This window comes from Balaenoptera musculus, chromosome 16 (genome assembly GCF_009873245.2).
Source record: "Balaenoptera musculus isolate JJ_BM4_2016_0621 chromosome 16, mBalMus1.pri.v3, whole genome shotgun sequence".
NCBI lineage: Eukaryota > Metazoa > Chordata > Mammalia > Artiodactyla > Balaenopteridae > Balaenoptera > Balaenoptera musculus.
This window is the reverse complement of record NC_045800.1, coordinates 42,461,599-42,474,237: the sequence shown is the minus strand read 5'-3', so window position 1 is coordinate 42,474,237 and position 12,639 is coordinate 42,461,599. Positions and strand designations below refer to the sequence as shown.

The window sequence follows — 12,639 nt, the reverse complement described above, 5'->3', positions numbered from 1 at the left end:
TTGTCTGGGTGGTTAAGAAGGTGTAAAATGGAATAAGGACAGTTGTTATCTTAGAGTTTATCTTGCCTTATCTTATCTTATAATAAGTCTTGCTTTTATGAAAGCAATTTGGATAATGGCACAAACTTGCAAGCTGCGAGTCTCCCCAAGCTGTGTTACTCACAGGCATCCTTCTTTTTTAAAATTACATTATACTATATTATATTACACCTGGTTTCAGGTGTACAGCATTATAGTTCAAAATCTGTTTACACTGCAGAGTGATCACCACCACAAGTCTAGTTATCATCCATCATCGTATGGTTGACCCCCTTTACTTATTTTGCCCACTCCCCACAAGGCATCCTTTACTGGCTTTAAGTAGGAACACTCATATCCAAGTCATATGAATTTTATAATGTAACATGTTTGGAGAATTATAGAATATTTATCTATTTTAGGCCACTGTCATTTTATATTTTGTTTCCTTTTTTAAAATCACCTATGATTATGATAATTTACTTGTTTACTGGTAAATTACTTTCTTTTTGGAATTAGTTTTTTTCCCTCAATTTGATATTAAAAAGCACAAGTTCTAGGTCTGATTTATGAGTCAAAGGAAAAGATAACCTTCAGTATTCATAAAATGCATACCATCTCTCCAACCTACAACATTGTTTTACTTTTAATTACTTACCAAAAATTATCTTCACTTTTTAAGATGCTTATCTGTTTCCTTGGTATTATTGTTTTTTTTTAAATTTCTGATAAGGGCAGCATTTATTGGACATTGGGTAAACTGAAATAGTATCATGGGAATACACTTAAAAATTGATTTGACCTGAAAGAAATAATTACAAAAATGTGCACACGTATCATTTAAAGAACCATCCAGGCTTGTTCTTTAACACAATAATCAAAAATAATTTCCTTTCCATTTAAAATGTTCTTTTGGATTAGAAACGCTATGGTTAAGTTAAACTTGAAAAGATGTTTTATAAATTAAAGTGTTGTCATTGGACACGTACCTGAAATTAGCTAAAGATGCTGGAGAGTAGGACACCTAAAGAATATTAAATGTTAAATGAATACGGCAGAGGGAAATCTGTAAAGAAAAACAAAACAAAAGAAAACAAAAATATACTTACATATTTGCAATGTATTTACCATTCGGCAAATCAACTTATTGAAATAATGACAAAATAGTAAATAAAAGATGTTCTAAACATTTATCTAATTATTTAGATAATTTATTTATAATTATATCTAATTATCTAGATAAATAATTATATAATTATTTATCTAAGTGAATTCAAGCCTGTATAGTTAAAGAATGTCATGACAAAGATCTAACATTGCCATTTTGTACAAGTACTCTCATAGGGTGGTGGGACTTACAAAACCTGAATTAAAATAGACACAGGACTTGGGCCTTCTATGAGTAGGGGCACTTTGCAGCTTTTTTTTTTTTCCAGGTAGAATTTGTGACCATAGAAGGAGTGACAGATAAATAATAAGACATTATGCCTTTATTTTCTTTCCTGGCAGCATTAGTTGAGAAAGATTGATGAGGAAAATTCTTTCAGTTCAGGGTAAAAAATAATAATGTTAATTAAGAATGTCCTCAATCCAGAAAATCAAAGTGTGAGATTAAATGGTTTCTGTTACAAAATTAAGATGGTGGAACCCTCACTGACAGAGAAATCAGGAAGAAGAGAGGAAAAGCCAGATAGTAATACCAAACGTAAGATCAAGGCAAGATTAACTAGATAGAGCACATATTTTTAATATAGTATCATTTAAAGTAAGCTGAGTATAGATGCTTTACAGAATTATTGAATGTTAGAGCTGAAAGGAAACAAAGTTTTGCTAATTCAATATTTTCTTTCATAAATTTAGAGATAAATACATAGGTAAAGGGCCAGTCTTTAACATTTAGCATTTGTCTATGGTAAAATGAGAAAAATGAAGCAAAATAAAACAGAGGAGTGATTTTATTTTTTCCCAAAGTTAAGTGTATTCATTTTATTCTGATATCATCCCCTTTTTACATTTTTAGATTATTTGTTTTAGTTCTGTGAAAAATGCCATGATTATTTTGATAGGGATTGTATTGAATCTGTAGATTGCTTTAGATAGTATGGGCATTTTAACAATATTAATTATTCCAATCCACAAAAAAGGTATATCTTTCCATTTATTTGTGTCATCTTCCATTTCTTTCATCAACGTCTTAAGAGTTCTCAGGGTACAGATCTTTTATCTCCTTGGTTAAATTTATTCCTAGGTATTTATTCTGTTTAATGCAGTTGTGAATAGGATTGTTTACTTGATTTCTCTTTCTGATAGTTCATTATTAATGTATAGAAATGCAACAGAGTTCTGTATATTAAATTTGTTATATCCTGAAACTGTACTGAACTTATTTATTAGTTATAGTAATTTTTTGGTGAAGTCTTTAGTGTTTTCTATATATAGTATTACGTCATCTGCAAATAGTGACAGTTTTACTTCTTCCCTTCCAATTTGGATATCTTTTATTTATTTTATCTTGTCTAGTTGCTGGCGCTAGGACTTCCAATACTATGTTGAACAAAAGTGGTGAGAGTAGCATCCTTGTCTTATTCTTGATCTTAGAGGAAAAGCTTTCAGCTTTTCACCATTAGGTATGATGTTAGCTGTGAGTTTGTCATAAATGGCCATTATTGAACAGGCTGGCTCAGGCTGTGGCCGTGGCAAGTTGCATCGTATTCCAGTCTGTCCGTGAACATCGCCACCTGAGACAGAGCCAGGATGTTCGGGCTGCTGAGCAGCAGCTTTGAGGATGATCCCTTCTTCTCTGATTCATTTATGGCACACTGAGAAAGTATGCGACAGATGATGAGAAATTTTTCTGAACCTTTTGGAAGAGACATGTTCAGCATCTCTGATTGTAGAGGAAGAGCTTGTAACCATACGAGACATGAGGAGGGAGAAAACTCCTTGACTTGTACAGATGTCAACCCTCTTCAGGCAATGGACCAAATAATGTTAAATATACAAAACAGTATGCAGGAATTACAAAGAAACTTTGGTCACTTTTCAATGGATCCAAATGGACATTTGTTTAGTTCTTCTTCAGTTATAACTTACTCCAAAGTAGGAGATGAACAACCAAAGGTTTTCGAGACCTCAACTCAAACTCGCAGGGCTCCAGGAGGAATAAAGGAAAGTAGGAGAGCACTGAGAGATTCTGAGAGTGGACTAGAAAAAATGGCTGTTGGTCATCATCTTCATGACCGAGCTCATGTCATTAAAAAGTCAAAGAACAGCAAGACTGGAGATGAAGAGGTCAATCAAGAGTTCATCAATATGAATGAAAGTGATGCTCATGCCTTTGATGATGAGTGGCAAAATGAGATTCTGAAGTACAAACCAAGTGGACAATGGCGCAATCTAGAAAACTCTGGGATGTGAAACATTGGTCATGAGAATTCAGGATCCCAAGAACTTAAAAGAAGGGAGAAATTTCATCAAAATCCAGCCATTGAACGTGGGAGAAGATCAAATGTTTCTGTGGTCAAACTCAACATCAAAGGATCACCTGTGAAAATCAACAAAAAATGAATAGCATTGCATTTGATTTGTTTAGTTTTGGTTGTTTGAACAGAGAAAGTAATGGTGCATAGTAATACACATAAGACCAATCGCTTGTTGTTAATACTATGTTCTTAGCAAAAAAAAAAAAAAAAATTGGCCATTATGCTGAGCTATATTCCCTGTCTACCAACTTTGTTGAGAGTCTTTTTTTTTTTATCATGAATAGATGTTGAATTTTGTCAAATCCTTTTTTTATATCTATTGAGATGATCATATGATTTTTATCCTTCATTTGGTAATGTGGTGTATAATTTGGATTGATTTGCAAATATTGAACCATCCTTGCATCCCTGGAATAATCCCACTTGATCATGATGTATGAACCTTTTAATGTTTGTTGAATTCAGTCTGCTAGTATTTTGATAAGAATTTTTGCATCTATGTTCATCAGGAATATTGGCCTCTAATTTTCTCTTTTTATAATGTCTTTGTCTGGTTTTGATATCAAGGTAATGCTGGCCTCATAGAATGAGTTTGGAAGCATTCCTTTCATTTGTATTTTGTCTTGGAATAGTTTGAGAAGGATAGGTATGAACTCTTTTTTTTTTTTTCACACACGCACACTGTATTTTATTTTTACAAGAGATAAATAGACTTACACCAAGCATTGTACATGGATGACCACAACAAAAGCAACAATGATTGCAATTACCAAACATGAAACACACTCATACTATGTCATAATATTGACATTCAGTCCAGTAATCCTCCACTGTAACAGCTCCTTTACTTTGCAGTGAAAATTGATTTGTATATTCTTTGCCTCTTGAGTCCTTGTGGGATTTTTTTTTTAAATTTAGACAGAAAGTCACAAAAATTATACTCATCTTCATCAGTTCACTCAGTCCCATGTAATTGATTTTTTTTTTCATCTTGATCTTTTGTTAGCACTTTTATGAGTTCATCAGTTTTTCATTAGAGTTCTGAAAATGCTTATTCATTCAGTTCAGCAGTACAGTCAGTTACCAGAAACCTGTACTTGTCAGAGTCTTTTCCATGAATTTCTTGAAGATGAAAGCCTTTTATAGGAACATATTTGCAAAAGCATCAGAGTACACCCAGAACTGTCTGTAAATGACAAAAGACTTAATAATGACCACTGTTAAAGATTTGATGAAAGTTCATAATAATGCAGTTGACAAGAAAATTAGTTATTTCTGAGATATACATTTTAAAGTAATAACTAGGATTATTATAACATTATACCAGAACATATAAGATTTTTAGAAATTTCATGTAATGTCTGAAACATTTATATTAACATATTTCCATACAAATAACCCAGTGAAAGTTTAGTATTAGTTGTTTTGTTTGTTTTTTTATACTGCAGGTTCTTATTAGGCATCAATTTTATACACATCAGTGTATACATGTCAATCCCAATCGCCCAATTCAGCACACCACCATCCCCACCCCACCGCAGTTTTCCCCCCTTGGTGTCCATATGTCCATTCTCTACATCTGTGTCTCAACTTCTGCCCTGCAAACCGGCTCATCTGTACCATTTTTCTAGGTTCCACATACATGCGTTAATATACGATATTTGTTTTTCTCTTTCTGACTTACTTCACTCTGTATGACAGTCTCTAGGTCCATCCACGTTTCTACAAATGACTCAATTTCGTTCCTTTTTATGGCTGAGTAATATTCCATTGTATATATGTACCACATCTTCTTTATCCATTCGTCTGTTGATGGGCATTTAGGTTGCTTCCATGACCTGGCTATTGTAAATAGTGCTGCAATGAACATTCGGGTGCATGTGTCTTTTTGAATTACGGTTTTCTCTGGGTATATGCCCAGTAGTGGGATTGCTGGGTCATATGGTAATTCTATTTTTAGTTTTTTAAGGAACCTCCATATTGTTCTCCATAGTGGCTGTATCAATTTACATTCCCACCAACAGTGCAAGAGGGTTCCCTTTTCTCCACACCCTCTCCAGCATTTGTTGTTTGTAGATTTTCTGATGATGCCCATTCTAACAGGAGTGAGGTGATACCTCATTGTAGTTTTGATTTGCATTTCTCTAATAATTAGTGATGTTGAGCATCTTTTCATGTGCTTCGTGGCCGTCTGTATGTGTTCTTTGGAGAAATGTCTATTTAGGTCTTCTGCCCATTTTTGGATTGGGTTGTTTGTTTCTTTAATATTGAGCTGAATGAGCTGTTTATATATTTTGGAGATTAATCCTTTGTCCATTGATTCGTTTGCAAATATTTTCTCCCATTCTGAGGGTTGTCTTTTCGTCTTGTTTATGGTTTCCTTTGCTGTGCAAAAGCTTTGAAGTTTCATTAGGTCCCACTTGTTTATTTTTGTTTTTATTTCCATTACTCTAGGAGGTGGATCAAAAAAGATCTTGCTGTGATTTATGTCAAAGAGTGTTCTTCCTATGTTTTCCTCTAAGAGTTTTATAGTGTCCAGTCTTATATTTAGGTCTCTAATCCATTTTGAGTTTATTTTTGTGTATGGTGTTAGGGAGTATTCTAATTTCATTCTTTTACATGTAGCTGTCCAGTTTTCCCAGCACCACTTATTGAAGAGACTGTCTTTTCTCCATTGTATATCTTTGCCTCCTTTGTCATAGATTAGTTGACCATAGGTGCGTGGGTTAATCTCTGGGCTTTCTATCCTGTTCCATTGATCTATGTTTCTGTTTTTGTGCCAGTACCATATTGTCTTGATTACTGTAGCTTTGTAGTATAGTCTGAAGTCAGGGAGTCTGATTCCTCCAGCTCCATTTTTTTGCCTCAAGACTGCTTTGGCTATTCGGGGTCTTTTGTGTCTCCATACAAATTTTAAGATGATTTGTTCTAGCTCCGTAAAAAATGCCATTGGTAATTTGATAGGGATTGCATTGAATCTGTAGATTGCTTTGGGTAGTAGAGTCATTTTCACAATGTTGATTCTTCCAATCCAAGAACATGGTATATCTCTCCATCTGTTGGTATCATCTTTAATTTCTTTCATCAGTGTCTTATAGTTTTCTGCATACAGGTCTTTTGTCTCCCTAGGTAGGTTTATTCCTAGGTATTTTATTCTTTTTGTTGCAATGGTAAATGGGAGTGTTTCCATAATTTCTCTTTCAGATTTGTCATCATTAGTGTATAGGAATGCAAGAGATTTCTGTGCATTAATTTTGTATCCTGCAACTTTACCATATTCATTAATTAGCTCTAGCAGTTTTCTGGTGGCAGTTTTAGGATTCTCTATGTATAGTATCATGTCATCTGCAAACAGTGACAGTTTTACTTCTTCTTTTCCAATTTGTATTCCTTTTATTTCTTTTTCTTCTCTGATTGCCGTGGCTAGGACTTCCAGAACTATGTTGAATAATAGTGTTGAGAGTGGACATCCTTGTCTCGTTCCTGATCTTAGAGGAAATGCTTTCAGTTTTTCACCATTGAGAATGATGTTTGCTGTGGGTTTGTCATATATGGCCTTTATTATGTTGAGGTAGGTTCCCTCTACGCCCACTTTCTGGAGAGGTTTTATCATAAATGGGTGTTGAATTTTGTCAAAAGCTTTTTCTGCATCTATTGAGATGATCATATGGTTTTTATTCTTCAATTTGTTAATATGGTGTATCACATTGATTGATTTGCGTATATTGAAGAATCCTTGCATCCGTGGGATAAATCCCACTTGATCGCGGTGTATGATCCTTTTAATGTGTTGTTGGATTCTGTTTGCTAGTATTTTGTTGAGGATTTTTGCATCTATATTCATCAGTGATATTGGTCTGTAATTTTCTTTTTTTGTAGTGTCTTTGTCTGATTTTGGTATCAGGGTGATGGTGGCCTCATAGAATGAGTTTGGGAGTGTTACTTCCTCTGCAATTTTTTGGAAGAGTTTGAGAAGGATAGGTGTTAGCTCTTCTCTAAATGTTTGATAGAATTCACCTGTGAAGCCATCTGGTCCTGGACTTTTGTTTGTTGGAAGATTTTTAATCACAGTTTCAATTTCATTACTTGTGATTGGTCTGTTCATATTTTCTGTTTCTTCCTGGTTCAGTCTTGGAAGGTTATACCTTTCTAAAAATTTGTCCATTTCTTCCAGGTTGTCCATTTTATTGGCATGAAGTTGCTTGTAGTAGTCTCTTAGGATGCTTTGTATTTCTGCGGTGTCTGTTGTAACTTCTCCTTTTGCATTTCTGATTTTATTGATTTGAGTCCTCTCCCTCTTTTTCTTGATGAGTCTGGCTAATGGCTTATCAATTTTGTTTATCTTCTCAAAGAACCAACTTTTAGTTTTATTGATCTTTGCTATTGTTTTCTTTGTTTCTATTTCATTTATTTCTGCTCTGATCTTTATGATTTCTTTCCTTCTGCTAACTTTGGGTTTTGTTTGTTCTTCTTTCTCTAGTTTCTTTAGGTGTAAGGTTAGATTGTTTACTTGAGATTTTTCTTGTTTCTTTAGGTAGGCTTGTATAGCTATAAACTTCCCTCTTAGAACTGCTTTCGCTGCATCCCATAGGTTTTGGGTCGTCGTGTTTTCATTGTCATTTGTCTCTAGGTATTTTTTTGTTTCCTCTTTGATTTCTTCAGTGATCTCTTGGTTATTTAGTAACATATTGTTTAGCCTCCATGTGTTTGTCTTTTTTACGTTTTTTTCCCTGTAATTCATTTCTAATCTCATAGCGTTGTGGTCAGAAAAGATGATTGATATGATTTCAATTTTCTTAAATTTACTGAGGCTTGATTTGTGACCCAAGATGTGATCTATCCTGGAGAATGTTCCGTGCGTACTTGAGAAGAACGTGTAATCTGCTGTTTTTGGATGGAATGTCCTATATATATCAATTAAATCTATCTGCTCTATTGTGTCATTTAAAGCTTCAGTTTCCTTATTTATTTTCATTTTGGATGATCTTTCCATTGGTGTGAGTGAGGTGTTAAAGTCCCCCACTATGATTGTGTTACTGTCAATTTCCTCTTTTATAGCTGTTAGCAGTTGCCTTATGTATTGAGGTGCTCGTATGTTGGGTGCATATATATTTATAATTGTTCTATCTTCTTCTTGGATTGATCCCTTGATCATTATGTAGTGTCATTCCTTGTCTCTTGTAACATTCTTTATTTTAAAGTCTATTTTATCTGATATGAGTATAGCTACTCCAGCTTTCTTTTGATTTCCATTTGCATGGAATATCTTTTTCCATCCCTTCACTTTCAGTCTGTACGTGTCCCTAGGTCTAAAGTGGGTCTCTTGTAGACAGCATATATATGGGTCTTGTTTTTGTATCCATTCAGCCAGTCTATGTCTTTGGTTGGGGCATTTAATCCATTCACGTTTAAGGTAATTATCGATATGTATGTTCCTATGACCATTTTCTTAATTGTTTTGGGTTTGTTTTTGTAGGTCCTTTTCTTCTCTTGTGTTTCCCACTTAGAGAAGTTCCTTTAGCATTTGTTGTAGAGCTGGTTTGGTGGTGCTGAATTCTCTTAGCTTTTGCTTGTCTGTAAAGCTTTTGATTTCTCCATCAAATCTAAATGAGATCCTTGCCGGGTAGAGTAATCTTGGTTGTAGGTTCTTCCCCTTCATCACTTTAAGTATATCATGCCACTCCCTTCTGGCTTGCAGAGTTTCTGCTGAGAAATCAGCTGTTAACCTTCTGGGAGTTCCCTTGTATGTTATTTGTTGTTTTTCCCTTGCTGCTTTCAATAATTTTTCTTTGTCTTTAATTTTTGCCACTTTGATTACTATGTGTCTCAGCGTGTTTCTCCTTGGGTTTATTCTGTATGGGACTCTCTGCGCTTCCTGGACTTGGGTGGCTATTTCCTTTCCCATGTTAGGGAAGTTTTCGACTATAATCTCTTGAAATATTTTCTCTGCTCCTTTCTCTCTCTCTTCTCCTTCTGGGACCCCTATAATGCGAATGTTGTTGTGTTTAATGTTGTCCCAGAGGTCTCTTAGGCTGTCTTCATTTCTTTTCATTCTTTTTTCTTTAGTCTGTTCCGCAGCAGTGAATTCCACCATTCTGTCTTCCAGGTCACTTATCCGTTCTTCTGCCTCAGTTATTCTGCTATTGATTCCTTCTAGTGTAGTTTTCATTTCAATTATTGTACTGATCATCTCTGTTTGTTTGTTCTTTAATTCTTCTAGGTCTTTGTTAATCATTTCTTGCATCTTCTCAATCTTTGCCTCCATTCTTATTCCGAGGTCCTGGATCATCTTCAGTATCATTATTCTGAATTCTTTTTCTGGAAGGTTGCCTATCTCCACTTCATTTAGTTGTTTTTCTGGGGTTTTTTCTTGTTCCTTCATCTGGTACATAGCCCTCTGCCTTTTCATCTTCTCTATCTTTCTGTAACTGTGGTTTTTGGTCCACAGGCTGCAGGATTGTAGTTTTTCTTGCTTCTGCTGTCTGCCGTCTGGTGGTTGAGGCTATCTAAGAGGCTTGATGGGAGGCTCTGGTGATGGGTAGAGCTGACTGTTGCTGTGGTGGTCAGAGCTCAGTAAAACTTTAATCCACTTGACTGTTGATGGGTGGGGCTGGGTTCCCTCCCTGTTGGTTGTTTTGCCTGAGGCAACCCAACACTGGAGCGTACCTGGGCTCTTTGGTGGGGTTAATGGCAGACTCTGGGAGGGCTCACGCCAAGGAGCACTTCCCAGAACCTCCGCTGCCAGAGTCCTTGTCCTCACAGTGAAACAGAGCCACCCCCCGCCTCTGCAGGAGACCCCCCAACACCAGCAGGTAGGTCTGTTTCAGTCTCCCCCAGGGTCACTGCTCCTTCCCCTGGGTCCCAATGCGCACACTACTTTGTGTGTGCCCTCCAAGAGTGGGGTCTCTGTTTCCCCCAGTCCTGTCAAAGTCCTGCAATCAATTCCCACTAGGCTTCAAAGTCTGATTCTCTAGGAATTCCTCCTCCCGTTGCCGGACACCCAGGTTGGGAAGCCTGACGTGGGGCTCAGAACCTTCACTCCAGTGGGTGGACTTCTGTGGTATAAGTGTTCGCCAGTCTGTGAGTCACCCACCCAGCAGTTATGGGATTAGATTTTACTCTGATTGTGCCCCTCCTACCGTCTCACTGTGGCTTCTCCTCTGTCCTTGGACGTGGGGTATCCTCCTTGGTGAAGTCCAGGATCTTCCTGTCAATGATTGTCCAGCAGCCAGTTGTGATTCTGGTGCTCTCGCAAGAGGGAGTGAGAGCACGTCCTTCTACTCCGCCATCTTGGTTAATCCTAGGACTCACTCTGAACTCTTTAAATGTTTGGTAGAATTCCCTTGTGAAGCTTTCTGGTTCTGTACTTTTGTTTGTGGGGAGTTTATTGATTATTGGTTTAATTTCATCACGAATAATTTGTTCATATTTTCTATTTCTTCCTTATTCAGTTTTGGAAGATTGTATGTTTCTAATTTGTTTATATATTTAGGTTGTCCAGTTTTTGACATATACTTGTCTGTAGTAGTCTCTTATCATTGTTTGTATTTCTATGATATTAGTTGTAAATTCTCCTCTTTCATTTCTAATTTACTTTATTTGGGCCCTCTCTCTTTTTCTCTTGGTGAGTCTGGCTAAAGATCAATTTTGTTTATCTTTTCAAAAAACAGCTCTTAGTTTCATTATTCTTTCTATTGCTCTTTAGTCTCTATTTCATTTATTTCCACTCTGATCTTTATCATTTCCTTTCGTCTAATAATTTCGGGCTTTGTTTGTTCTTTTTCTAATTCCTTTAAGTGTAAAACTAGGTTGTTCATTTGATATTTTTCTGTATCAATATAAATTTCCCTCTTAGAACTGTTTTTACTGTGTCCCATAGATTTTGGAATGTTGTGTTTATATTTTCATTTTTCTCAAGGTATTTTTTAAAATTTCCTCTTTGATTTCTTTGTTGACCCATTGCTTATTTTTTTAGTACCATGTTGTTGTCTCCACATGCTTGTATTTTCTGCAGTTTTCTTCCTGTAATTGATTTCTAGTTTCATACAATTGTGGGGAAATAACTCAATATGATTTCAGTAATATTAAATTTATTGAGACTTGTTTTTTGGCTAGCATGTGATCTATTATGGGGAATGTTCCATGTGGACTTGAAAAGAATAGGTAATTCTGCTCCTTTGGATGGGATGTTCTGTTGATACCTATCTAGTCCATGTGATACAATGTGTCATTTAAGGTCAATGTTTCCTTTTTGAATTTCTGTCTGGATGATCTATCCATTTGATATAAATGGGGAATTAAAGTCCCCTACTATTATTGTATTAGTGTTAATTTATCTATTTATGCCTTTTAATATTTGCTTTATATATTTAGGCACTCTTATGTTAGGTGCCTAGCCTAACCATTTTTATGTTTAAAAATGTTTAAAAATGTTATATCTTATTTAAGATATAACCTAACATAAAAAGGGAACCTCTTTATCTTTATCTGTAATGCCCTTATTTGTCTTTTGTTATACTCTTTGTTTTAAAGTCTATTAATTTAAAGTCTATAATTATTTTCTCATGAGCAATATTCTCTAATCACTATTGGACATAGGATAATAGTGGTCACAATAAAATCAATAATTCAAATTGCAATAAAAAAATATAATTCTGGCACAGTCCTGTTATACTTATCTCAAAACTGGGCAAACTTTTAAAATATTTGAATAGTGAAAAATTGTGTTCATAACAATCCCAGCATTTTAAAAAATTTATTGAAGTATAGTATAGTTGATTTACAATGTTGTGTTAATTTCTGTTGTACAGCAAAGTGACTCAGTTATACATATATATATTCTTTTCCATATTCTTTTCCATTCTGGTTTATCACAGGATACTGAATATAGTTCCCTGTGCTATACAGTCAAACCTCATTGTTTATCCATCCTTTATATACTAGTTTGCATCTGCTAATTCCAAACTCCCAATCCTTCCCTCCACCACCTCTCTCTCTCCCCCTTGGCAACCACAAGTCTGTTCTCTATGTCTGTGAGTCTGTTTCTGTTTCATAGATATGTTCATTTTTGTTGTACTTTAGATTCCACATATAAGTGATATCATATGGTATTTGTCTTTCTCTTTCTGACTTACTTTAC

The 12,639-nt window shown here is 35.3% G+C and overlaps 2 protein-coding genes across 18 annotated transcripts in view; both read left to right on the top strand.

Annotated features, from left to right (window-relative positions):
* Positions 1-12,639, top strand: part of PCDH15 (protocadherin related 15) — a 747,310-nt gene that overhangs the window by 257,480 nt on the left and 477,191 nt on the right. The gene's annotated exons all lie outside the window — the stretch shown is intronic.
* Positions 2,773-3,550, top strand: LOC118883054 (myeloid leukemia factor 1-like). The gene has a single exon (XM_036829605.1). It carries the CDS (start codon positions 2,848-2,850, stop codon positions 3,433-3,435), a length of 588 nt encoding a protein of 195 aa, XP_036685500.1. The 5' UTR covers positions 2,773-2,847; the 3' UTR covers positions 3,436-3,550.

Coding starts and splice junctions, on each gene's coding strand:
- LOC118883054 (XM_036829605.1), top strand. CDS start 2,848: ATGCGACAGATGATGAGAAATTTTTCTGAACCTTTTGGAAGAGACATG.